At 43.4% G+C, this 27,288-nt stretch overlaps 2 protein-coding genes across 3 annotated transcripts; both read right to left on the reverse strand.

The window, feature by feature from the left end:
• Positions 1-1,197: 1,197 nt before the first annotated feature.
• On the reverse strand, positions 1,198-11,146 carry b4galt3 (UDP-Gal:betaGlcNAc beta 1,4- galactosyltransferase, polypeptide 3). Of its 2 annotated transcripts, none has more exons than XM_012816667.3 (8): positions 10,390-11,146; positions 7,917-8,002; positions 7,079-7,758; positions 6,474-6,709; positions 5,960-6,150; positions 3,947-4,069; positions 2,304-2,408; positions 1,198-1,941 (listed from the first exon to the last, which is right to left on the reverse strand). In XM_012816667.3, the coding sequence occupies exons 3-8, from the start codon at positions 7,356-7,358 to the stop codon at positions 1,683-1,685; spliced, it is 1,194 nt and encodes a 397-aa protein (XP_012672121.2). In that variant the 5' UTR covers positions 7,359-7,758; positions 7,917-8,002; positions 10,390-11,146; the 3' UTR covers positions 1,198-1,682. The 2 variants fall into 2 exon arrangements, with proteins under 2 accessions (XP_012672121.2, XP_042563548.1); XM_042707614.1 differs by having other exon boundaries at positions 10,319-11,146.
• Positions 11,147-11,225: 79 nt separating this feature from the next.
• On the reverse strand, positions 11,226-27,062 carry bgnb (biglycan b). The gene is made up of 8 exons (XM_012816692.2): positions 26,866-27,062; positions 18,710-18,981; positions 15,939-16,051; positions 15,027-15,240; positions 14,035-14,145; positions 13,700-13,793; positions 12,776-12,914; positions 11,226-12,556 (listed from the first exon to the last, which is right to left on the reverse strand). Exons 2-8 carry the CDS (start codon positions 18,963-18,965, stop codon positions 12,359-12,361), a joined length of 1,125 nt encoding a protein of 374 aa, XP_012672146.1. The 5' UTR covers positions 18,966-18,981; positions 26,866-27,062; the 3' UTR covers positions 11,226-12,358.
• Between the last annotated feature and the right edge of the window lie 226 nt (positions 27,063-27,288).

The raw sequence follows: 27,288 nt of genomic DNA on the forward strand, positions 1-27,288 counted from the left end.
AAAACTGCTGTTGACAAAATTAGAGAAATTATCATGACTATTATCTTGTATTTTTACTAGTAATGATTTACTGAGTAAAAGTGTCTTCATGTCATTAGGACGTCCATCACCAACTGTTGATATCAACGCATAAGGAACTAGCGCTTACATTCTGATCATACTCTTACAGGGTGAATTCCAAAAGATGCTCCTCTGTCCTATAGATACATTTGCATGTATAGCACATCAGAGAAGAACAAAAACTGCATTTATGAACCCCTGTAAGATTAACCATATCATCAAATAGAGTATTCTTTCATTGAGCAGCCACTAAGGATTTCCACATAGCTATCAAAGACACTGGCAGAAACAAACTTTTGTTGTCAACATAAAAGATGAAATTCAAAACCAGAGTGAAACTAATACATTTAGGCAATGTAACAGCTGTGTAGAGGAAGTACGCTTCATGACAGCACAGAAAGTAACCCCACACATTCATAAATTTAAAAAACATCTGCATTCATTAAAACAATACTTTCATGATAATATGCTGTTAAGTCTTTATTTATTTACTTTCCCCCCATTTTTTGGTTATTTTGTTTTTTTTCTCCCTCCATGGTATGATTGGATAGGACCATGTATCTTAGGCTACTGATTGTCTCTAACTTAAAGTTCTAATCAAATGAGGCACCAAACACAGACTAAAGCAAAAAATAGATATGTACTGTACCGCTATACAAATATAAACTCTGATCTTAAGAGGTATGGAAAGATAAACTAAGCTTAAACCGCTCTGTAATGAGAACACAAGCCAGTCTAAACTTGTGATATAGAAATCTCTTCTACAGCTTGAACCAAAAAAAAAACAACTGCACAGTGATAAGAAACCTGTTCAGCGACAATAACTCAAACCCACCCATGCACACTGATAGAAAATAACAGATCCGTTCTGCAATCAACAAACCCGTACCTCTTGGAGAAAGGATCTGGGTTAAGAACACAAACCAGTGCCCGTCAGTAAGAAATGGTACTAGAGCGAGAAAAAGGCACAGAAAGACAAACCCACACAGTAGGGCACAGAGTAGCAGCTGGCAGCAAACTGGCTGAATAAGCACACACTCACACACCCATAACACACACACACTCACACACTCATAACACACACACTCACACACCCATAACACACACACACTCACACACTCATAACACACACACTCACACACTCATAACACACACACACACACACACACACAAACTGGCACTGTGTCCAATCACACACATATCCACTTCACCCCCGGGAGAGATATCTACAACCACCGTGGCGAGACTGAAATATCTCACCGCCAGTCAGAGGAGAGTTTTAGTCAAACAAGCTGCTGCTCCAGTGCATCAAAATATTATTTCAGTCTTTGAGGAACATTCACAGGTGTTTTGAAAGCTGATCATGGTCCGCTCTCGATGAGAGGATTTTCGTGGCGTAGCTATCTTATCAGTGAGAAAAACTGAGACAAAGCTCTGCTGTAAAGAAGGAAAAGGAGAAATAAACACCAGCTGTATTCAAATCACTCTTCCATGACAGAAGCCTTAGTGCGCGAAGCCTGTGACAGAGCTGTAGAACTGAAGTACACCTTCAGAACACCAGTACTGAAATCAGCCCACTTCCTGCTTCATCCCCACTTCCTGCTTCATCAAGAGCCGATGTTTCATTGGCTGTCTTCCTCTGTGGGATGCAACTTTTTGCAGTCTTTTGTGGGAGGCACTGACTTGGGTTCTGCTTTCATTAATGGAGGCAGGGCTTGCTTCCTTGAACCCTGGCCTTTCTTCGGGGGGTGGGGGTCGTTGCCGATGTCGACGGACAGGTTGGTGTACAGCGGCTCCAACTCTTTGGACAGGAGATGGTACTTCAGCGAGCTTAGCCCATCGGAGCGCCAGCTTATCCTTGTGCGCTTCAGCAGGTCAAACCTATCAAGAACCAGATAGATGAGAGCCCACCGTCAGTGGAGAAGAGCTTTGAGATTTATCAAAATAATACATCTGCTAAACAAAACTAACATTTACCATATACTATTGACATTTAGAGTACAACTGTGGCCTAACATCAATAGGTATTACACACACTAAATGTGCCTTATTTGCTTTGTATCACTCAAATGCTACAACAAGATGACATCTACAAACACAATGCTATGATCCACCTACCAGCAAGGCAATGCATATACCGGTAATGCCCTATTCTGTCACTAAAGTAAGATAAAAAGCGCAAGCACTTGTGTGAACAACAACCATGCACTGTGTCTTCACCAGATCTAGTGGGGAGTGATTACCTGCGTGGGTTCTGCTCATTCCCCTGGTCCCCTTTATGCTTGATCATCTTATAATGGCCAATCGCCACCGGGGGGCGCACTATCTTCATCCCCGAGAGACGTATTCTGAGGAGTCACATAGAGAGAGACCCATGAAGAGGAGAGGGTTGAGTCGAAAGGAAAACACACAAAGGCTCATGAGGAGAATCAGAGAACTATACACCAGGCTAAATATGGACAAAGGAGGGAATGTAGGGGATGGGAATGTAGAATGGAATGTAGAGACTGAGAAGGAATGGAGCACACCTGATGGATCACACCTGACGGAGCACACCTGACGGAGCACACCTGACGGAGCACACCTGATGGATCACCACTTGTAGATCTCTACATTAGAGTCTACCTACAGCAGCCTACTGCTCCTTTTAGGGGCTTGGATTTGTGTCATTAAGAACAGCAGGATCGAACTACAACATGATGCTCCAAAGATTCAGGCAATGCAACCATTTACTATGGCAAGTGCCCTATCTAGTCACAAGGGGAAAAAAGAAAACATAATACCTATATTGCTGTCTGGCAACTAGCGATGCAGGCTTCTGATAGTAAAATGTTTGCCTGTATTGAGGCAAGTGCTTTGTTTTTCTGGGTCAGATAAAGAAATGAATCAAGTGCTCGAAAATCACGACACGGTAGACAGAGGAAAAAGCCTGTCAAGTCCAGAGCACAGCTACAAGTTTTAGTGAAAATAACATAACTTAGGGGGGGGGGGGGGGGGACACTTATTTCTGGAGGTTCAGTATATGGGATTAAGCCATGACCTGCTGAAGAGTAGCCCACTTAAGTCAGTACTCATGCATCAAGCTGGCCCTGTAGTTTCTGGGACAGGCAACAGAGGCTCTGCACTCATTTCAGCTTTGAGTTAGCGCCATGTTCAGAGAGTTCACTGAAGAAACAGACTTAGAAGAGAGGGAACCAGAGAGGGAGGAACATAAACCTATGACCTACAAAAGTCGTTAAGTCTCTACCTGTGAGTTGCTAGGCTTTGACTTTTTGTGTGATCCAATGTTCAAGGCTACTTCTGTTGGCAGGCTATGCCCTAAATATACCCTTTGACATAATTCACAGAAATTGAAAAAGTCAAAGCCTTGCACACATACCAACCTACCATCTTTTGTGCATACTTACTGCACCTTCCAACAGTTATGCTGGAGTGAGAGGGAATAGAGTAGATGAATAGAGGGTTTGCAATGAAAGTGGCATGGTTGGAAGAGTCTGAAAGTGTAGTGATGAACATAAAAGAGAACGAGACAAAGAAAAGGCAGCAAAACACATTTCACATGTGGTGTCGTCTGTGGCACATTTTCAACGCCTGGGTCACCCCGAGACACTTAAATGCTTCTCAAAGTGATTTAACCTGACCTCACTTTTTTTTTCCTAAGACTCTAAACTTTGATCATACTTTGTAACCATGTAACAAGTAATAATTTCTTTGTTTTCGTCCTTATTAAATTGCATTCATGCATAGCTGAAGGTGGTAAATACTGAAGCTCAGCCAGCCTGTGGCTCCCCTATTCAGGGAGGTGAGAAGCCGTGAATGTGCGCACAGCCATGCCAGGCAAGGTGACAACTGGCTGGGCACGACCCATGCGGGCGTCTCTCTTTACCTGGCTGCGATGTCATCATCCTCCCCTCCCCATCCCCAGTACTGGTTGGGAAAGCCATTCATCTTGAGGTACTGGTTTGGAGTCACGGCAGAAACGCCTCCGAAATACTGGGAATATGGCAGTCTGCATCAGAGGGGCAAAAATCACAGAAGAGATAAGTCTAAGTGGCAGAACCTGCCTTTCCTGCTGGTGGGGGTGAATGATAAAGAGTCAGTGGAACAGTGGGTGTTCTATTCCAGCAGACACCTTCCTGTCTGCCAAGAACAACCTGTTTGTACAGTCAAGTAGGCCATTCCTAGACTGCAGCTGTGCTAATTAGGTCGTGTTTAGTTTAGTTTAGTTTTGTTAGGTGGGAAATTATATCAATGATCCACTAATTCAAAGTTAGTGAATTATGTGAAATAAACATTTTAATTAGCATTATTATGTCCATCTGTTATTGAGTGTGTGTTGTCTTTACTTTCTGCAAACATAATAAACATGCTACCACACATGCAGACTGTAGCCATTACCATCATGCCAAGAGCAACTAGCAACTGAACTATGAGCATAGGATAAAGGTAAAGACACAAAACAGATTTAATTTGAAATATATGAATTTTAGAAATACATTAACAAACTGCATTAAATCGACAATATTTGACAATAAACTGCATTAATGTAGACATACAATTGATTGATGGATTCTTAAAAATTCCCACAACGATGTTCACCACCTCATCCATATAGGCTAGATGTTTGCAGCTCCCTTTTTTGATCAAAAGTAGCGCAAGTTGCGAGACGCTCCTTGCCCATGGTGGCATGCAAAATGTTTTTTAGTAGTTTAAGGCGACTTGAAGGAACGTTCTGCCTGTGCGCTACTCACAGGAATTGTGAGATATATTTGTTAAAGGTAGTCAGATTTGGGAATGCTCAATCCATGTCATTGGCTAATAAAAAGGCTAAAACCTGGCAAATGGAAAGCTCATCCATCTCCAGAATTCTGTACATTTTGCGACAGGAGAACATGTAGCAAAATGTAGCTATTCTTTGATGACCCCCGGTAAGATGCCATCACCTTTGATCCAGTATATTATGGTATTCCATTCATCTAAAATACAAGCTTTTCTAAATATTACAGAAACTTTATGTCTTCCTGGTGTTTTAAAATAAAATAAACAGAGTTTATAAGTGTTGCTACCATTGCAAGTTTTGTTTGGTTTTGCCAAGTCCAAATAAAAGTGTTGCTACGCTTACAAAAGCAGAAACTCTAAGCCAGGCTAAATCTCTAACTATCTATCTACTAGTTCATCATGTCTAGCATACATCATGCTTCATAACTGAAATAACAGAAGACTTAAGGGTGACACGTGGATAACTTTCAGTGGAAGTTTAGCTGTGCTTGGTTGGTCACTGGTGAGGTAGTTACAGGAATGTTTGATGAACACATGCAGTAGTCGGGTTATTTTATTGCTAGGCTCATAGATAGGCTTAGTCGGTGGCTAACATCATGAAATTACAGTCTACACTGTGAAGTGCGCAGGATTTGATTTTTAAGCATCATCTGTGGCCATAAACCTTTCAAAGTATTCACAGGTGATAGGTTTTAATGTGTTGCTCGCTATGAGACGTTATATAAATGTGCAGTCCTGCACTGGAAGTGGCAGTGCTAATAATTACACCAAGATCCTTTAGGTCTATTATGTGTCTCTAGCACGTCTCTTAAAGTTCTGGGGAAGGTTCTCACTGCAGAGTTCTGTATCCACTGGCAACTGACAGAGATACACCCCACTTACTTTTAGCATTTTTTTTACATTTCAGTTTGGCCCTACATAATCCCAATAGCCTTTGAAATTTGGTGCGTTTGTATTTGGGCTACACGCATCATAACAGCAGAGGTAGACACACAACAGCCCAGTGACAGGTAGGATCCTGTGAAATCCCATCTTTGTCCCCAAAACAAACTGTCTATGTCCTCAGCACTTTTCAAACCAAACTGACACCCATGATTCAGTTGAATTCACTGTCTCTTACCTGTATCTAAACTTGTCCATGGCCACAGAGAGGTGGGTGGGATACTGAGGGTGGCAGGTATACGTGTTGTGGTCGTTTTCAGGGAGCAGGTCAACATCATGGAGGAAGATGCAGCTCCAGTCTTCATCCCGCAGTGCCTCGCGCACCCCAACGTTTAGCAGCTTGGCGCGGTTAAAAGTGGAGTTTCCAGACTGCAGAAGAAAAAAAGACGGGGCGAAGGAGTTATGAAACTGACACTGGAAGACCTGCAGGAAGTAGAGCATGCCTTATCCTTTCCTCTGAGGCAAATTGCAAAAATTCCCAAAAGGCATTTTACATTTAGTTACAGTCCCCACACGTCTACCCAAACATGGGAGGGTTTAACAAAGCAGTTCCACCTCTTCCATTACTTTGCATTGCCTTTCTATCTGACTGTTTCTCTATCTACTGTATCTTTCTATCTATATTTACTGAAGTTGTAAGGCAGTGATTACGTTTTTTTCAGTGGCGCTGTAAGGTTGTACAAATGTGAGACCTGGTGTACGATGTAGATGCTGTAGTGAATTTGCTGGCGTTGCAGGAATGGGTGGAGGTGGTACAGGAGGGCGCGGAGGTGAGCCTGCCGGTTTCGGTAGGGCACCACGATGGCCGTATGGTGCTTCGCCTCACAGTCAGGGGGCGTGTAGTGACCCCCTGGAGTCACAAGAGGGTTCTTCTCCTTGATCTCTTCCAGTGTGGGAGGGGATGACAGGCGCACCGATACGGGACCCACTGCAGAAGAAGCGAAAGGACATCTGAGCATTTTAACCACTATCATCAGCAGCAATCTTATTGGTCTGGGGAGGGGGGTCTATGGAAACTATGGATGGAAGCCAAGGCGCTTATCCTGGAGTCTTGGCCTCAGGATGTGATTGTCATTGCTGAAGGTCAGTGAAGAAGTGGCCGGTGCATTTATTGTCATACAAGCGAAGGGGGTTTATTATGAAGCCCTTCTCATAAAGGATTATGGCTTATTAAGTGCAGTTGATTGGACTCATCTTTAATTTGACAATTGTCACTGCATAAATCCTCACACAACACTGATTTCCTTATGATATCTGCTGTGCTGTAAACTGGCTATCTGTTGGACACACGGCTCACCCAGTAGTGGCGAGGGCACCTGGCAGTCCTTCAGCTGTGATGCTGGTCCAGTTGGTGCTGCTGGTCCTGTTTGATGGGGCACTAGCGCCCCCAGGTGGCTGAGGTTTGTATACACATCATGGGGCCGCGAGTAGTCGAACTCGGGCTCCATCGAGTGAACGAGCACCGACACCAGGCCCCGGAACCCTCCCAGGGAGAAGTAGAGGACGAATGCAAACTGGAACCCCACCAGCATCGCCAGAGTACAGGGGGAGTCCAGCGCTCGACCACAGCACAGCATTGTTAGATGGAGCGAGAGGGAAGTAGAGAGAGAGAGAGAGAGAGGGAGAGACACAGAGAGAGAGGGAAGTGGAGAGGGAGAGAGAGACACGGAGAGAGAGAGGGAAAAATACAAGGAGAGAAAGAGAGAGGAATGTAGCAAGTAAAAAGATCAAAATAAACTGGGATGGCTGTGAGAAAATCAGAGCCACAGAGAGGGCAGACAGAGGGAAGAGAGGGAAGCCTGACAGGGGGTAGAATCAGAAGGAGAGAGGATGGAAAGAGAGGGGAGAGGAGAGGTGGTGGTTAAGAAGGGCAACAGCGGCTCAGAGAGCTAGGCAGCGGGCATCTATAGTGTGAGACTGAGAGAGCTCAGGAGCAGGGGCCTCCACACGCCCATACCCTCAGCACAGAGGCGATCACTGGAAAGAAGACAGAGAACAACACAGAAATGACACCTCTAGTGAAGAGGAAGGATTCAATTTCAACAACAACAAAACAGATATGGATAAAATTAGCGTTAGGTCTGAACAAAATAGGCATCCAGCAACCTTTAGATGATTAGGGCACAGGTGTTTACCTGTGCTTTGGTCTGGTCAGCACCGTCCACACAGCAGTAAATATCCATTGTGCTCCTTTGCCCAACGCAACATATTGCCAGACATCCTAGGAAATGAATGAGCCAAGTCTTAAACTTTGTTTCAAAGGCAGGTCAATAACAGAGGCCATGGGTATGACATTGGCTAGACTTCTAAATGTCCTGACCTAACCACGGGAAAAAATATGGAGTTTTGTGATTCAAAAATGAATTTCACACGATTCACAGATAAATGTCACGTGATACGCAAATATATTTCCTGATCTACATATAAATCACTTAAAAGTCACTTATTTACAGGTGAACGTACATATACAAACCGCTCTTCAAAATACACGAAACCCACCTTTCAAACACATACAAATACAACACATGTCTGTCAAGTAAATGGGATGGAAAAATACACAAACCACATCTTGCATGTCTGTTTAACCGGTTCTTACAAGGGCAACCTTTTATGAAAATTAAACCACCCACGCAAATGTTAAGGAGGTTGCTTTCCCCAAGTAGAGCAACTGTGGCGGGCACTCTAAAGGTTTTTGGGTTGTTGGGTTGTTTTAACCACTGGGTTATAACGAATTGGCTTCTTTCTGGAAACTCAAATTAGTACAAAACTGTCCGAGACACTGTAGAGGTGCAAATTTTCAACAATAAATAACTCAATCCAATTTCCTCACGTCTCTCAACATTTTGTGAAGGACAATCATCAAGAAAAACACATGACAATCATTCTGAAAAACTAAATAACAAAGAAAGACAAAGAAAATGTAGGCTTTCAAACAATACCTAGCCCTGGTTAAGCAACAAACTAAAAGATTGGGCTCACCCAAAAAAAAAAAACTCCTCTTCTCTTGCAAAAATCCAAGAATCAAAGTACTGTATAATCCAATGTTCTCCCAACAGGAAGTTAGAGAGGTCTATACTCCATAACTGGGCACAGGCTCCTTACAGAAATGGTTTGGCACACACAGTAGCTTCTCCAGCTGCTAGGAAAGTCTCCCAGGTGTTCCACATGTGCACTCCCTTCCTGGTACCTCAGGTGTATTTTTTATGCGAAAACTTAAAAGTCCCACTTCCTGTCAGAATCAGTAAAAGTCCTGATAGCAATTATACACAGGAAGATAAACACAATGTCACCATTTACCAGAAACGTATAAGTAAAGAGTAGATTTCCCTTTAGGACTTCATCTAGACTCCCTCACTACTACCTCAACAGTTTCCCGTAAATTGTATTACTTAACTGGGGTGTATGTGTGAGGGTGTGATCTACGTCCTACTCATCTGTGGCGGTGCCACAGGGTATCCACTAGACTAACCCAGCAAAATCGGTTGCTATCTTAAACCAGCCACTTGGTAATTAGGACACTGCGCAGATGTAACACAAAGTGGTCACATTCAGTCATCCCCTTGAATTTATGTTCATGTGATTGACTGATATTGTAAGAGACATCTGATAATATGCAGATAATGTCCTTTTGAAAAAAAAAATGCATTTGGAATCAATCGTCAGGAAAGTGTCAAAAATCCACAAATAAATGCAGATATGTTCACAAATGGTGAGCGGTTTGTAACTACACCTCCATTAGTCTGTAAATAAATGTAACAGCATTTAGCTTTGTGAAATCGTGTGATATTTATATGTAAATCAGGAAATACATTTGAGGATTGCGTGACAGTTATTTGTGAATTGCGTGAAATTTATTTGTGAATCACAAAATTCATTTGTGAATCACGTGACATTTATTTGTGAATTTTGAAACTACTCTATCTCGATATGCTTGAAACTAGTACACTCTTGAAGTGCCTGGAAAACGGTTCTCATTGAATCACTTTCAGTGTACTAATTAAAGTTGTTTGACTGACATTCACAGTGGATCATCCAATGACATTATCTTGGCAGATGAAAGAGAAAAGCAATTTTGGATTAGATGCAGCAATTTCTCGGCCACAAATAAATGCTGCTTTCTGTTGTTCCCCTCCTTCAATGCACTACCCTTTCGAAGTTCTCTCTGAACAAATGACCTTGAAAGGCTATGGGGTGCACTATGTGAAACTGCACTGTGGAATTGTGGATTGTGGCCAAGTGCTGGGGATGACATTGTGCAATTGGTCCCATCAGCATTCCACAGCAACATTTATCACCCCACGTGAGTTGGAAAAGGATGCTTTGTAGGTAACTAAAACTTTAGCACAAGCAAAGGGTATACAAACTCTAAAATTTGGGGAAAGTAAACATTTTCATTTAATTTACTCTTTAACTTAAAATACAATAAGTACAAAATGCAATGATCCTAAAATAATAATAATAATGATGATAATAATGCATAACGATGACTAATAAAACATTATTCACTGTAAATATTTTAACGACACAAATTGTTTACCTGGCATTGCCCTAGTAGCCTATAGATGAGATGGATGAGGTTTATATTACTCTCGTCGAGATGCAACTCACCCTCTACCCTGCAATGGTCCGAATCAAGTCCCAGGCTTCGGAATAAAACAGGAAGGCCGCTCTCACTCATATACATTCGACTGATTTCTGTTATTAAGCTTTATCCGACAGCGTTCCAGAATGTCGGGGTGGTGACGGGTTCTACACCGAGCGCACGAAAAGCCGCGGAGAAATCATCCTCTTCACCGGCAGGTGCTTCTCAGAAGCCATTACCAGCAAATGCTACATCAGTCTCGCTGCCTGTTAAACCGATGTTGTGGTGGCCGCTTGCAGACATGCAGAGGGGCAAATTCAGATGACGCGTCCAGAGGGGCACCCTTTAATGGACGAGTTGACGATAGATTGACAGAAAATGAAGCCAAGCGCACACGCTGTGTCAGAACATATTTTAATCTTAACTACCTCTGACGACTGTTTTCTAATTCTACAGCTGCATTTTTTAACTAGAATACAACGTTTAAGAATATGTTCAGCCCAGGCATCTACACTTGACGTGAGGATGCGGTTTGTGTTCTCCCTAAAACATAATGCTATGGGACATCCGCCTAACACTAAGCCCCTCCTCCACTCTCCCATGCATATTAGGGGAAAGTCACATTGCAGCAGATATCATTATTCCAGTGGTGCACAGATGGATTTGATCATGTTAAGGATGTTCTTAGCTGGAGATCATGGCTATGTGACTTTAAGAGGTTTAGTTTTGATGTTTATGCTGTGCATCAACTCAGGATGCTGGCACAGTGTCTAAAATCAGGCCTTTCTTAATCTTTAGGATGCTGTTGGTTGGTAGGCTGGTGGATTCTGTGATTAATTTCTCAACTTGCAGAGTCAAAGTCTTTAATTCTGAACACATTTTATTTGTCACAGCTTCCAGACCAAGATGGTATCTCACCTCTGCCCCTAAAATGAAGCTGAAAAGGTATTTATTCTCACATGCAGCACTTTTAGCAGAATTACAGAAAATACATCATCAAAGGCACCATTGGTCCCAAAGTCAAGAAAGTCACACCTCCCGAAAATCAGTGTGTACATTTTTGTTTTCTTTTTGTTTTCGAGTGACATTGTGCAAAATGATCCATCAGTCCTTCCTTGCCAACAAAACCTTCAGACCAGCCCAGTGGTCCCATCGTGAAGGCGTGGCGTGGTGCCGGGTTTGGATGCACAGGTTCGGACACATTGCATTGGGATAAGGCAGAACAAGCTAGTTTTTTAAAGACAGCCAGGGCTGAATGGTATCCAACTCCCAATGGAAAACAAGACCCCAAAGCCAGTATGTTGAAGGAAAGTTACTTTGAAATACAACCGCAAAGAAGACAAACAACATTATGTGAAAAGAGCACCTTAAGAGACATCTATTTTCAGCCATTCAAGTCTAGCTCACCTGGACAGAACTCCACCACACAATAATTATAATTATAACATCTATAATAATAATAAAAATAATAATAATTACAATAATAATTGCAACATTAATACAATTCCATGTGAAATTATTAATGAAATAAAATAAAAACATGTTGCACAATACTGGCTGAGAATTTGAAAATTAAACTCTACTTGTAGATGAAAATGACTATTTAAGCTTCCTGTTGTTTTTATTCTTTTTCTAACTATGAAAATGATCTAATGAAACCTACATAGTAAAATTATATTTGGAAAACAAGGTATGTCTTTTTCACATCCTGGACACATTCTCATGATGTTTGAGAGTGACAAAACCATAATGTTTAAAATCCATCTGTTTTTTTTTTCTGGCTGGCTCTGTTCGAATTTCTTCTTCTTTGGGGACATTCTATGTTTCTGCCCCTATTCAACTCCACCACTTTCCTATCATCCCCTTCCTCTCTACCTCTCCCTCATATTCCTCCACCCTTGACTTCCTCCACAACACCATACTCTCCTCTCACTCTCCCCCCTCACATCTGCACCCCTTCTTCCCTCCCCAGTTTCCTCATGCATTCTGAAATGTTTATTTCCTGTAGTTGCCAAACTGTATGGCCAGGCGGTCGAGAACGCAGCGGAAAGTGGCTGGCTGGACCTCCCAATAGTTGACAGGGTTGCCATAGAGACTGATGCCATTGTAGAAGGTCCTCTTAGTAGCAAAGCGTCTGGAGCAGAAGTCATCCACATCAACAGTGCTGATGCTGTTTTCATGGAGGTAGACAATCTAAAAATAGAGGGGAGAGAGAGAGAGAGAACAGTATGAGAGAGAGTATGCCTATGAGAGAAACTAGGCTGAAAATAGGCTGCTATCTTTCTCTCTCAATACAAAGATATTATCTGATGACAATATAATTTTGCCCAAGGTCTTTCAATTTAACACCCCAGTTCCCATTCCCTTCAGTGCGAGCCATTATGGCTCTGCAGCCAGCCTCTCTCTGCTTACCTGTAGGAACTTCATATCCGGCAGGCCCTTGGGCACCCGGGTGAGGAGATTGTTGTCCAAGTGCAGCTCCCTGAGCCTGGGCAAGTAGGACAGACTGCCGTTCTCAATCATGCGGATCTTGTTGTAGCCCAGGCCCAATCTGGCAACCGCAAAAAAAAAAAAAAAAACAATGACAAAAGAGAGAGGACCAGGCACAGATTAGGGTCATGTACCCACGGCGTGGGAGAAACACAATGGACTAGATCCACAGCGAGGGGCCACATTGTCTGAGGCAGCCTACTAGAGCGTGCAGATCAGCAGAGGTGGAATGCCTGCCTTTCAGTGGTGTGGGCAGAATGGCTACAGTACAATGCAGGCCATGCTGAAAGTAAGCCAGTCATGGCCGTGACACTGGATTAATGCATGGAACTTAATAATTAAGTTCCACTCAAGTCACTCATATTTATATACTGTGTGTATATTTATATACATTTATACAAACTTCTTTTATTTTAACTTGCTTAACTGATCTGGGTCCAGTATGTTGAATTGTTTAGGGTTAGCAATATGTAATATCATATATTTATTACGCACACATTTATAAACGCTTCATATCAGGTGAGACCTTCAAGTTTAAAATGTTTTTATTGTTTGTGAACTTGATTGCTTGACGTGAGTCCAATATATTCGTTTGTGGAAATGAATGGGTGCCATTGGTGGAAACACTTACGTGAATTGAAACTCAATGAGGGACAAATCCACTGTGATCGATACTATTTTATATATCGCCTGGAAAACCAGTAGCGCTCTCTTTAGCAAGCATTCTAACATGATTATCAACAGTAGATGGCGCTGTTGTCACACTGAAATCAATGAATGCAGCCCAATGGACAATGGCAGTGTCTGTGTTCTATAGAGTGACTCAGTGGGACTGTCTAGTCTCACCTAATCAGGTTCTTGTAGCGGCTCAAGTCTTCCAGTTCGATGGCTTGGATCTGATTGCGGTCAAGATGAAGCTCATGAAGGCTGTCAGGGAGGTCTGGGGAACAAAGAAATAAGTTGCAGGAAATCTTGCAGCCATGACAGGATCCTACCATACATGTTATAATATAATACATATTATAATACAATATATTACATGTTGTAATATAATACATGTAAAATATATATGTTATGCTAATGTACTCCATTTACTGTAAAATAACTGAAAGAAGTCATGCCATGTTATTCTACCTTCTTATTCTAGTTTTAAATGTGTAACTCTAGTCAGACTTTGTTACCTTTGGGGATTCCAGTGAGCTTGGCATCTGAGATGCGCAGGTAGTTGAGTTTCAGTCCTTTGAATGCCCCTGGCTCAAATCCACTGTTCTGGATAGGGTTTTCACCCATCTCTTTCAAAGACAGATGGACAGACCAGAGAGTCAGTCATTGTCCCACACATGTGCTATTTTATCACTGTCTCCACTTCCAGTATGCAACCATCTTTATTTGTTTTGACAAAGTCAAACCAGCACTTTAAGTTAAGAAACAAACACAGCTGGCAATTTCATGATACAGCATTGCTGCATCAGAAGGGCAGTCATAATTGTGTCCTGGGTTTCTGTGGTGTGCGAAGGACTATTGTAGGTGTTCTGTGCTTTTTTCAGTCCTTCCGTTGGCTTATAGAGGGAATCCTGGATTCAGACTGTCAACCTCGCCATGAGACAACACTCCCCGTAGCCCAGACAAGTAGGCTGGCTGCACAGATGACTAGTGTAGGCGCTCCTCTCCAGTCAGTCTAAGGCAATGTGTAGTGATACATGTAATATCCTACGGAGGCAGATGTGAGCTTTTGAGTATGTGTGGTGACAACTAGGGAACAAAGGATGCTGGTCAAATCCATGAAGAAAAAGTTGGTTTTCTTGCTAAAACCAAACCCTGATGATTTGACTTGAAGACCACAAGATCACCATTTAACTTTTTTTGAGTCTTATGACTTGACACTGCTACTTTCAGGCATTGGACTGGCACAGAGATTTCAAGCTCAGTTACCAGTGTATATTTATACCAAATCGCCATAATTGTCTCCTGTCAAGACTTATATTGTATATTTGACCTGACAATGCTTTAAGTAGTCCGTGTCCGTGTGTTCTGTGTGGGTGTGTACACACACATCTGTCTCTGTCTGTGTGTGCGCATTCATGGACAACTACTATAAGTGTGTGCCTATGTGTGTGATACTTCTGTGGGTGGGTGTCCATGTTTAAGTGTGTGTTTATGACTGTGTACAGACCTATGCAGTTCATGCTGCCCAGGCCAGAGAAGGCCCCCTCTGCCACCTTCTTGATGCGGTTGTCATGGATCCTGAGCTCCACCAGGGATGGGGGCAAGTTCTTGGGCACGGATGGCAGGAGGTTGTGGGAGATGTAGAGCTTCTGCAGGTGACGAAGAGGGGCGAAGGCCCTCGGGTGGATCTTGGAGAGCTTATTATGCACCAAAGATAGTGCCTGAGGAAGACACGAGACAGAATGAGAAATGTATCAGTCTGAAGAGAGATAGGATCCAGACATAGGATCACTGACTTGTCCTCAGATCTACTTGGTGGAACTATTCAGCAGGAAAACACACACAGCTTTAATTCTCATTTAAAATGTATGAGGTGCCTCAGAAGCTGAACAACACTGAATAGTAATTTTTAGTGGTTCACTATTCCATGATGAACTAATGAACTAATCGTCCTATGTCCTTATTGCAGACTAGAGAGCCAAGTGAAATATTGTCACTGGTGAGAGCCCCTGGTGGGCCAAATAGCTGAGACAGCATGCCTGGCTGAACGGAGGTAAGGGAACTCAAATATTCTCTTTGGCACTGGCTCTGCATGGCCAAATCCAAAGGTCAAAACATTCTAACACCTAGGCACTGCAGATTGGAGGGAATTGTTCTGCCTTCTAGCTTTTCATTTTCACTCCCATTCAGCTTTTCCATCGCAGCATAATCCCCCTCCATGATTCCTCCCTTCTTCTCTCTCTTTCATGGGACTCATTAGTTCACTCTTTCTCTTTGCCTCTTGTGCTTTTTTCTGGCTTGCGTACTAGTTGGATCCTTATCCTTGTTTTGTGTTTGTGTGTTTTAATTTTTGGTTTTTAATTGGTCTTTCATTTTTGGTCTTTAATTGGTTTTTAATTTCACAAGTCTCTGTGCTTACATAAAGGTTTGAAAGGCCTTTGAAGTCATTCTCCTTGATTTCTGTGATGCGGTTGTTCTGAAGGTCCAGAAGTTTGGTGTCAGTTGGAATGGACTTTGGCACCTCCACCAAACCTGAAAACAAACAGACAGTAACTACTAACAAACATATACCGTTCACTGTGACACTCATACTAATGCGCACACACAAACAAGCAGTGAAATATGAAGACACTTATAAACACAGAGCACAGAGCGAAACAGCAAATAAACACACATGGTCACAAACTTGACTTGGACCTACTGGTGGAACAGCACATGTGCAGTGCAGCTGTTTCAGATCTCACAAATCTTCTGAGAGAGGGACATTGTCAGCATCAGCAAAATATCATAGATAAATAAATAAATCAAAACGAATTAGAATGGAGTACCCAAGTTCTGATATTATGTGACTTATTTTACATTTCAAATCAAAATCCAAGTTTTAACCAATATGGGCCAGAAACCCTTTTGCCTACAGTGAGCCCCACTCTATAATTCAAGTCCAGCTGAGTGTTAGCTTAGCAATACCTGCTCCTTCTAAAGTGGCCATACCACAAAACCTATATTAAGAACATATATCAAGCCATGGCTACATCATGCCAACATCCCAAAACATTAAAACCACATGGCCAATTCCAGGCCACATCCTAGAAGTATCTGGACCACATCACAATTTCACAGTTTTCCTCAGTATTCGCAGCTGCCCTGGGAGAAGCTCAAAGAGCCTGGAAACCGGCGGTGATTCATGGCAGCCCTCGTCAGCGGACGCGTTTCTCCCGCTCCACCCTGGAATGACAAATGTGGCAGGCTGTCACAGCCACGCAGTCTCCAGGGTATTACGAGATGAAAAGCACTCGGGACAGATGGACACGCAGACAGGGCGCCGAATTAAAAAATGATAGGAGGGAGCGGGCAGACGGTGACTTCATCTCTCTCTCTCTCAGACACACACACACACACAAGGAGTGTGGTCCCCAACATCTCCCCCACCCGCTACTTAAAGCCACAGCAATGCAGTCCGCTGACCGACACCACACACGCTGTCACACAGGAGAACAGGTCCCCAAAAAGCACCAGCGCAACAACGCATACATCTGTTAATGAAACATGGACAGGGTTCAAAAAGCATACAGACACGGGGACATTCACAGAGAGAACATATGTTTTAAATAAGCACCAACATCATTGAAATTATACCCTGCCCAGTGGCATCCATGTGGTAGTGAACGATTCAGACTTCAGACAACAAGTGGAGCAACAGACACACAGCTGTAGAAAAAGTAAATATAGCTGAAAAATGGCGATCATATAAATGATCAGAACCCTGTTTGTGTTTGGAACTCGGGCATTGACATGCAAAGACACTCAGCAACGTCCTCTCTCACATGCATTGGTGTACACATGCCCTATAAAAAAATGCATAGTTTTGAAATAATAAGCCTTCATTTCCTGGGTTTCTTGTTAAGCTTTGTCAATTCTACGGTAGTAAAGTTTCTATGAGGACTGTAATTGTGGAAGAGTGGTGGCTTAGGGATTTTGTTTTGCTTCCTGTCCTTATGAGGTTTATGCTTGCATGTGTTTATGTTGTGTGTGTGTGTGTGTGTGTGCGCGTGCGCTTTTTTGAGTGTTTGAGTGTGTGACTGTGTGTGTGTGTTATTCATAGTTATTTGTTGTAGCTGCTTTGGACAGCTCCTCTAAAGAGAGAGGAAGACGGCCTGCAAGAATTTCCCGAGCACCAAGGGTTTCTTACACTAGAGACAACACAAACCTTCACATCTGCTTAGAATAACACTGCCAGTGTACTTTTCCAGTCTCAGGAGAGGAATGAGGCAAAGAGACACTGTCAATAGCAGAGCCTCTGTGTTTGTTACACGACCAACCAGTCCTAAATCCTGTGTGGTCACAAACCAGGTCAGTCTACCACCAGTCCAATAGTCTCCTTCATTTTGAAAACAGTACACCTCTACCCTTCCAATTTTTGCTTTCAAAGTGTCTTTGTCTTCAAGACATCCTCCCCCTCCCCTCATCCCCCCATCCCTCCATTCCAACTCTTCTGACTCCTTCATTCCCACTCTCTCTCCTTCGCCACCATTTGTTGTATTCCTGTAAAACATTCTGCATTTAGTGTTCCAAGAACAACACCAAAGCACTGCTCCAGACTCCCGCGGAAATTACACAGGAGCATTTCAGCAGGCTCCATCAAAGCCTGTGCTCCCGCTGTGCACTCTGGGTAAATCCTGGGAAAATATATCTCTGAGAGATAACACAAAACACAAGAGTGAACAGACACACACACACTCTCACACTGCCTTGGCGCCGGATATCATGCATTAGCATGGTTGGTTCAAGACAGAAGTTTATTCATTTGTTCATACATTAATGCATTCTCCTTTTCATACTCATTTTTCTTCCTTCTTTGATCTTTTCTTTCATTTCCTTCTGTCTTTCTTTCATCCATTTCATCACTTTGTTGTTTCAGTCACTAAGGACACTCTAGCACATGTATAAAAAACACACACAAACACACCCTAAAAAGTTCTCTCTCTCTCTCTCTCTCTCTCTCTCTCTCTCTCATACACACACACACACACACACACACACACACACACACACACACACAAAGAGATGTTCCGAGACACTCATGATAATAAACTGTAAACAATCTAATCCAATCTAGAGACAATCTAAAATGCGTTCACAAACACACACACACACACACACACACACACACGAGCGAGTAGTGGCACCTACCCAGATCAGAGCACTGCACCACCCGCAGACGACATTGGCAGCCAAAGGGGCATGTAGGGAACCCAGGGGAAGGTGTCAGCTCCTCCTCTATCACAGCTGAGCCCTCCTCTTCGTCCCTCATCATCATCGTCATTCCCCCCCCATCGCCATCCATGCCAAAGTCCCAGAAGCCTTTCTGCTCGAAGGGCAGGGCCTGAGAGGGCAGCGATAGGCTGGCCACACACAGCAGCAGGGCGAGAGAGCAGTGGGACATCATTTACACTTACACAGACCTGAGGAGGAGAGAGAGAGAGACAGAGGGACAACATGACGGGGGACATCGTTTACACTTACACAGACCTAAGGACGAGCGAGAGAGAGAGAGACAGAGGGACAACATGACGGGGGACATCGTTTACACCCACACAGACCTGAGGAGGAGGAGAGAGGTGGGGGGGGGGAGTAGGAGCGGGAGAATGACTACCATAGTACTAAATAAGATTGTAAGATACAACTACAAAATGAAGAAGAGAAGGAATTGATCAAAATCTTACAAAAACAAAAACCTCTCAATATCTATGAAATATTATCTACTTTTACTGTGAGACAAAGAATCAGAGCAAAATTCTCAACAAAATCGGTATGCTAAGGAAATGCATAAGACAAGTATCCCTTCAAGCCTTTCAAGATACTGTACTTCATTGTCTTTGTACTTGTACTTTGCACAATGACAATACAATTAAATCTAATCTAATCCAAGTTGAAAAATCTATTCATATTATGACAGTTGCTTTGTGTGGCTTTGGCAAAGGTTTCTTCTAAAAAATACAACCACCACAGAGAAGACATTCCAAACCATTACAGTGAGTAGGTTGGTTGAAGGGAAACAGAGCTTTGAAAACCATACAGCTCGACAGCACTGGACTGATGAGCAAGTCACACTTTATTAAGCGGAGTTAATGCTTCACACCCTGGATAGAGGATTACACCACCAAATAAACACACTAGAAAATTAGTTCACAGCAGAAGGCCAATAGACTACTCTTGACCTCAGTGAACACAGGTGCGAAGAGGCTGTAATTAAATAAAAATGCCATGACATGCATAATTAACTCAAGCCTTTCAGAGGGAGTTCACCAAACAACAGACTAGCCTAAGAGGACCGAAAGAGAGGGAGGGAGGAAAAGGGAAAGAGCGAGAGGCAAAGGCAGCTGGAGGGATGGAGTAAGAGAAAAGAGAGAAGAAGAAGAAGAGAGAGAGAGTGAGAGGAAAAGAAGGTGTGTCAGTTCATGGTACACAAGGGATCCGACAGCAGATTTGGCGGAAAAAGTAAGACTGGGCTCAGACTAACACTTGGGCCATTCATACTGCGTGTGTGTGTGTGTGTGTGTGTGTGTGTGTGTAAAGAAAAAAGACTGAGTGTGCAAGTAAATGAAAGGCTTGTGATGTCAGTGCATATGACCCAGCTGGCTCTGGTGAGGTCATGTATTGAGAGGGTGGCACAGGGTGAAGGGACTGATGTGACGTAACCCTAAACATGACTCTAGTCTAGACCTGCCCTCCCTGAGCCTAATCCTGGGTTGACTGTCACCTTTGACCCATAGCGTGACTGGATTTGACCATCGAGAGGATGCAACTTGATCTCCTTAACTTTCACCTATAATAGGAACCAGCTGAGGGTGTTTGTAGATGAAACCACTATAACAAATTAATCCCTTAGCAAGAGTTTTGTGCGTGGTATGAGTAGGGGGAAATCATTCTCACGGAATTCTCTAGTAAGGAATTTAAGGAGGCGAGAACGCCACCACCATTTCACACGACAAAAGGCCTCCTTATCACCAGAGGACAAGCAGAGGACCGTTAGAGGACATGCTGTCCTTGTGCTGTGTCAAAGCAGGATTCGGCACATCCCCATTGTGTCCTGTCCCTCCGGCATCGCCGTCTGGGCTGGTACCCAGCTGAGGGTGTTTGTACTGTAGGTACCACCACAACAAATCAATCCTTTGGCAAGTCTCCTCCATGTGGTGTGGGACATTGCCAGCCCTGACTCTCAGAACAAAGTGTACTGATAGACACTCGCCCTCAACATCGCCAACAACATTATGGACGCTGACAGGAAATATGAACAGCGGTTATGAAAAGGCACTATGACTTGGCATTGTATCATCATAGGCTCAAAACTAGAGAGATGTGGCGTATACACCATAGTAGTCTCAAAATGTAGCAACGTCAAACCTGAAACAGAACCATTACTGCAATTTGATCCTTTTTGTGCTTTTCCTCTCTGCAGATGATCTGCCTGGGTCTGCCTGTGCTGGCTGCTCTGTGAGCTCCTATAGTGTATGGGGAACATTTAGCACCACTGTTTTTTCTGCATCTGTCTTCTTCCACAGACACCAGTCCCCCCTTCTGCAGTGAGGAGGCCAACGGCCCATGGAAGAAATCCCCCACTGATGATGTAAATGTCAGCAGCCTGGTTTTAGAGCAGCAATCTCACTGTCCAAACACAGGGCTCTACAAGGCCTCCGCAGAAACCGCCACTTATGAGGGACGGGATGTTTTCCTTGCTCTCCGTGACTACTTCTAAATCCTGCCAGTGTGTCTACATGCAAGCTGACTGTGACAGCAGTAAGAACCTAAAGCCCCGAGGTTCTGCTGTTGACAGTGTATGACAGAACTGTTATGGGAAGCAGAGAATGCAGCATTTACGAGAGCTTCTTGAGCACAGCCATAATTTAAACGCCAAACTCACGGGGCAAAAGGAAAAGTGCTCTGCACGCTGTTGACCCGGTATGAAAGATGGAGTAAGAAAGCCTCTCTACAAGTCTGTTCCCATTCGCAAAAATAGCTGCTAAATTATACCATGCTCTCTAAAAAAGCTCACTTTAGTTCAGCCAGAGGAATGCAAAGAGAGGATGAGGCAGAATTACCCAGAAGTCTTTGCGTTTTTTGCACCCATGCAAAAATCGCTGTTATTTATGCCCGTGCTGTATGTTCCAAAATCTGTTTAAGTATATATGTGTGGCATTTAAAAAAAAAAAAAAAGTAAGATCACAATTGTTAACAGGTTTTTGAGGGGTCTATAATTATCTGACTCTAGACATTACTGTGATGCACACAGTGTTTATTGTGCTTGGGTGTGGGATATTTTCCCCCTGGTTTCCAGTGTTAGAGGAGTTGAGAAAATGAACAGGAGGAACACAAACAGAAGGGGGAAGAAGGGGAAGGATCTCATTTGGGCCGTGATTGATACCAGGAACATCTGGCTTCAAAATGAAAGGATGCAAGACCACAATACAGCTGATCCTATTAGTGAGAGGAGACAAAAAACACACCCACACACACACACACACACACACACACACACACACACACACATACACACACACACGCTGAGCCAAATAAGTCAGTGGACACTGAGGAACTTGGGCGGGTGCTTTTGGGTGTGTGAGTGTCAGTGTGAGTAAGTGTGTGTGTGTGTTGAGGAATTGGTCTACAAAAACTAAACATTATCGCCTTTCCTGTAGAGAGTGCTCCTCAGCCCACAGAGGAACCAGAGTTAAACAAAACAGAAGCTTCTCCTCATAATTAGAGCGCCCACTGTTCTCCGCTATAGGGGACTGGGGCAGCTATTTCCATCGCACAATCCGTCTGCTACCACTGTGTTTGTCTAAGAGGCGCAGCAGAGTTTGCCCAACTGGTGAGAGAAACAGGGAGGGACAGAGGAACTGCGTATGTGTGTGTATGTGTGTGTGTGCGTGTGTGTGCGTGTGTGTGCGTGTGTGTGTGTGTGCGTGTGAGTGTGCGTGTGTGTGTCTGTGTCTGTGTGTGCCTTTGTGTCTGTGTGTGTCTGTGTGTGTGTGTGTGTGTGTGTGTGTGTGTGTGTGTGTGTGTGTGTGTGTGTGTGTATGTGTGTGTGTGTGTGTGTGTGTGTGTGTGTGTGTGTGTGTGCGCGCGTTTGTGAGAGTGACAGCGGGAGAGAGAAATTAGAGAGCGAGTAGAGAGTGAATGAAATAGACATAGAAACAAAAGAAGAAATACTAGACAAAAACACAAACATTTTGGATGGCAAATCTGAGTGGAAGTGATAGAGAATAAGAGGCAGATAGACAGAGAGAGAGAGGGGGATAGAGATGTGAGTGCAAAGGGAGGGTGGAGAAAGAGAGTGATGAAGAGGAGGAGGGCAGCTAGGGAGGCTCTGGGGGTAAAACGGGAGGCAGATTTAAGAGAGTGATGGAGGGAAATGCCACTGCACACCAGCCCCCATCTCTGAGAGAGTCTACTGTAGACACAGGATGTGAGTGTGTGTGTGTGTGGGGGGGGGGGGGGGGGCTGTATGTGTGTGAAGGAGAGAGAAAAAGAGAGAGAGAAACAGAGAGAGGACAGAAGAGCAATAAAGAAAGAAAGACCGAATCATGACTGAAAGAGAGAAAGTGAACAACACATAAAAAAAGATTATCATTACTGATTCCCAAAAGCCCTCAGGGGCCCTCTCCCCTTGTGTCTAAATACCAAGACGTGATCTTATGGCATGCATCAAGCAAACATCAAAACACCCGCATGAATGCCGAATTAACATTTGCGAATGCAGGCTGCTAAATCCCTTTGACTTTTCCTTTGCAGATTAAGCCCAACTCTGCCATTATTGGATCAGGGACATGCACTACGGCTACTCCACATGGATCAAGTGTTTAAGTGTGTAGAATCTCAATTAAGCTTTTAATAGAACTTTACGTGTTTCACTGTGGCGTTGGCCTGGAACCAGCCACCCAGTCTGCTAATGTTCACACGTAATTAAAAAGGGGAAAACCTGGGAAAGCCATCAAAGCTCAGTGAACTGTAGTGATTCTTTGTGAGAGGTTCAAGGCAATGTTGCTACTGTGCTTGTTCTCTGCAAGTTTTGGGGTATGTTTTCTGTGATTATCATAATAAAAGAAATCCAAGCCAGTGGGAATTCACCCGACCAATTTGAGGTGTGGCTGTTTATGTGATGTGTGTCTGTCTACAATCAAATTCACTGTTTCAACCTGAAAAACCTGCACCCCCCCCCAAAAAAAACCAACTCAGACTTTTTTCCGTGGATACCGTGCTTGCAGTGGATATGAGCGAGAGGAATGGTGGAAATTGGAAAGCAGTGGAGGAACGCTGTAATATCAGAGACAGACAGCTGTGCAGCCGTGACCTCAACCTGTCTCTACCCGCCACTGTTTGAATTTCCCACAACCTGAGATCACAAACGAAGAACAGCTTGACCTTTTCAAATAGTTTTTTTTTTCCAACTTATGAAGTCATGGCAACCTCAACAGTCTGAGCTGCGCATGTAAAATCTGTTGTCAACAGACAGGCTTTTCATTAGAGACTGGTTTAAGAGTTGTTGGTTAGGGTTACTGGGTGAGGGTGAGTTTTGTAAGCTGACACCCTGTGGAATGTTTTTGAACGTCAACCAAAATGGCAACCACACTTTTCGCTATAAGATGAAATTCCCCCCCTAACCTTGTGCTGCTCTTGTATCTGACAACTCAGAAACTCAGAAACCTCTGTTTCAATGATACACACATGGTCAAATGAATTATACTTTCAGTGGCATACCTGCATTTATTTGATTGAATTGTGTATATGTGTGTATGTCTGGACATTTGTACTCCTAGAGCCAAAACCATTTAAAAACTGAGAGCAAAGCCAGACTCATGTCAAAGTTAAGAACCCAGAGCAGCAGTTATTTTAAAACATTGGACAAGGTCTGATTCTTGAAAAAGTGACACATAATTAATCCAGTGAGACGTCAGACTTCTTTGCCTTTAGTGGATGGAGGAAACAATTCATTCTTCATAAAGAGCCATAGTTTGTGTGCCAGCCTTTGAGGCATTTTCCTGTCAGCGCAACACTCGTCAAAACCAAGGCAGCAGTAGAAAGCACAGGTTTGTCTCACAGAGATGTCCTGAAGTGACCCTGATTCACCTGGTTCAAAGTGGCAGAGACAGCTGCGACAGGAGACACCACAGTAAGTCGGAAAAAATGAGATAGACACTCTAATAACTGGATACCAGAGGAAGCCCGTCGCTGAAAATGTTATTATTAGCATTAAGGACAAGAGGCAGTTCCTTGAACTCATTGGTGGTCTGTTCCTCATCCTGCGTGCTGTGTGTCCTCGTTGCTCTTTCTCTCTCTCTCTCCTCCTCCTGCTCTGGCCCTTGCCATTGCCTGACTAACCATTGGGCGGTTCCAGAATCCATGCGCTTGGCTGGAATTAACTGCACACTCGACTGTAATTTGGTGACTTGTGTCCCTAAAAAAAGGAACTGCCTGGCTAAGTGTCTGACGCCGCTCTCGCTTGGATGTGGGGGCTGGCAACGAACCAGATCCAGGCCTGATCAGCAGAGGCATAAGTGTAAAATCCAGACCAGACTAGCTGAGAGCAGAGAGAGAAAAGATGGAGGGGATTATTGCCACTGACCCTTGTCAATATAGCCTTGCTCCTAGAAGGTTCAGACTGTTTCTGTAGAGTCCCTTTCTGAGCAATACACCATGAAAAAATATCCAGTATTTAGAACTGAAATAAAGTTAATTTAATTGATTACCAATGGGCTGATAGGTCATATAAATGTCAGGGTTCAGAATGAAACTGATGTGAGCAAGCCAGTGAACGTCTATGATGTCTACTCAACTTTCTTCCAGAATCTGAGGCGTGGAGAGAGAATGAAAAGGAGAGACAGACAAGAATGGGAGTGAGAGTGGGAGTGAGAAGTTGAGTGAAGGAGTGTGTGTGTGTGTGTGTGTGTGTGTGTGTGTGTGTGTGTGTGTGTGTGTGTGTGTGTTAGAATAAAGACACAGGTCATGCATACCTAACCTAAAGAAAAACCACACTCTATTGAATAGAACTGCAACGTCAGCAGGATCAAATGTGGATAGGAGCAAAAATCAGCATCCAGAAGTCCAGAACAAATATTTTAATTTTCTCCCATTTCTTCTGCATCTTTCTTATTATTGAAATCACTCTGTGCTTTCTTCGCATTTGGAAACCACACCTTATGACTGTCTTTTTCACCAGTTGAAATGCCAAAGGGCAGCCTCGCTCAAACCACAGTCTGGCTCTCTCTCTTTCTCTTTCTCTCTCTCCCTCTCTCCCCCCCCCCCCCCTCTCTCGACAGCTTCATCCCAAACCAAGAGAGGGTATTGTGTCTCCTCCAACTGCAACCTCACCCAAAGCCGTTCACTGCCATCATTATTTCCAGATTCATCCATTTCAAAGCACACTCATTATTTTCCCTTCCAGACTGCTATTTATTCTTTCACCGTCCTCCTCAGATAGGCAAGACTTATTAAGACTTTTATGACTCAAAAGAAAATGCTATGTCTTAAGTTTCTCCTCTACTCCTGACTACAAAACAAACATGCCCTCCAAAGACTCAATATAAAAATTGTTACAAAACAAGTATTTGATAAAAATGGCAGTTTGGCAAAACAAGTCAAATTTCAAATATTTCTAATATAATTGTTAGGCAGTCAGTATGTGAAGATGACAGACGATTTGAGACTACCAACAAAATCTCACAGGTGGAATAGAGATATGATCACAGAGGGTCTTAAATTTCTATTCTCCGAAATTGCTGGTTGCCAAAAAAGTCGCACGAACTCTTGAGCAATTGTCAATACGACAGACATCAATTATAGACTTAGGTATAGGTTTTGTGGATCTGTAACAAAGTCGTTGAGAAGTTGTAGGTCTGTGCTACAGAGCGCCATCTATAGGGTTCTCTTCACAGAGCCAGGCGCTCCGGCACTGCCCTGGATAGAGCGTTTAAAGTGGTTTTCATCAGGAGACGGTGCAACAGGTTGAGATAAAATGCTCCACCATCGCGACGTGAGGCTCAGATGAATACCGCATAAGGATATGTTATAGGTTGGTCAGTGACTTTAAAAGCAGGCTTCGTTGTTTCAGAATGTGATAAAGGTTGGTCTTAGCAATCGTGATCCACATGCACGTTTAGGCATCCCACAAGAGTAATAGCCTGATATGAATTTGTTATATTGCCACTGCATGATCAGCGCAAAAAGTTATATTTTGCACTGTCTTGCCGTGATGCAAAGGCGTGAGGGAATACCAACAGAAAGCAGTTCAAAGTAAGCAAACATCTTTCATGTATAAGGAATATATGTATAAGGAGTGATAAACGTACCTTTCCGTAAAATCACGCAATTCCAAAATCTGGTCGAGTTTCTGTCATAGAACGGAGACTGGCCACTGGTAAATTATATTATTATTGGGGGTATCGTAGGCTATGCACTAGTTCCACCGTTCCTTGATACCCTACCACAGGAACATCCAGCCTCTCTGTGCCAGCACTAAGGAGCTCTACACTGGCTCCCCAAACTAAGGAAATAACTGAAGAGCGAGAGGTGGGGGGTGGGGGTGGGGGGATTGAATCATACCCAAATGTTAACCTCCCTCCTGCTTGAGAAGACGCACTAAAGTGAGGAAAGACTTTAGCGTCCCCAAAACTACGAAAATGATTAGAATAAAAAGATACTCAATAAAATATTAAACGTCTAAAGTAACGTATCTAAAGTCCATCCCATTTCTAAACACATTAAGACATATT

Source organism: Clupea harengus, chromosome 4 (assembly GCF_900700415.2).
Source record: "Clupea harengus chromosome 4, Ch_v2.0.2, whole genome shotgun sequence".
NCBI lineage: Eukaryota > Metazoa > Chordata > Actinopteri > Clupeiformes > Clupeidae > Clupea > Clupea harengus.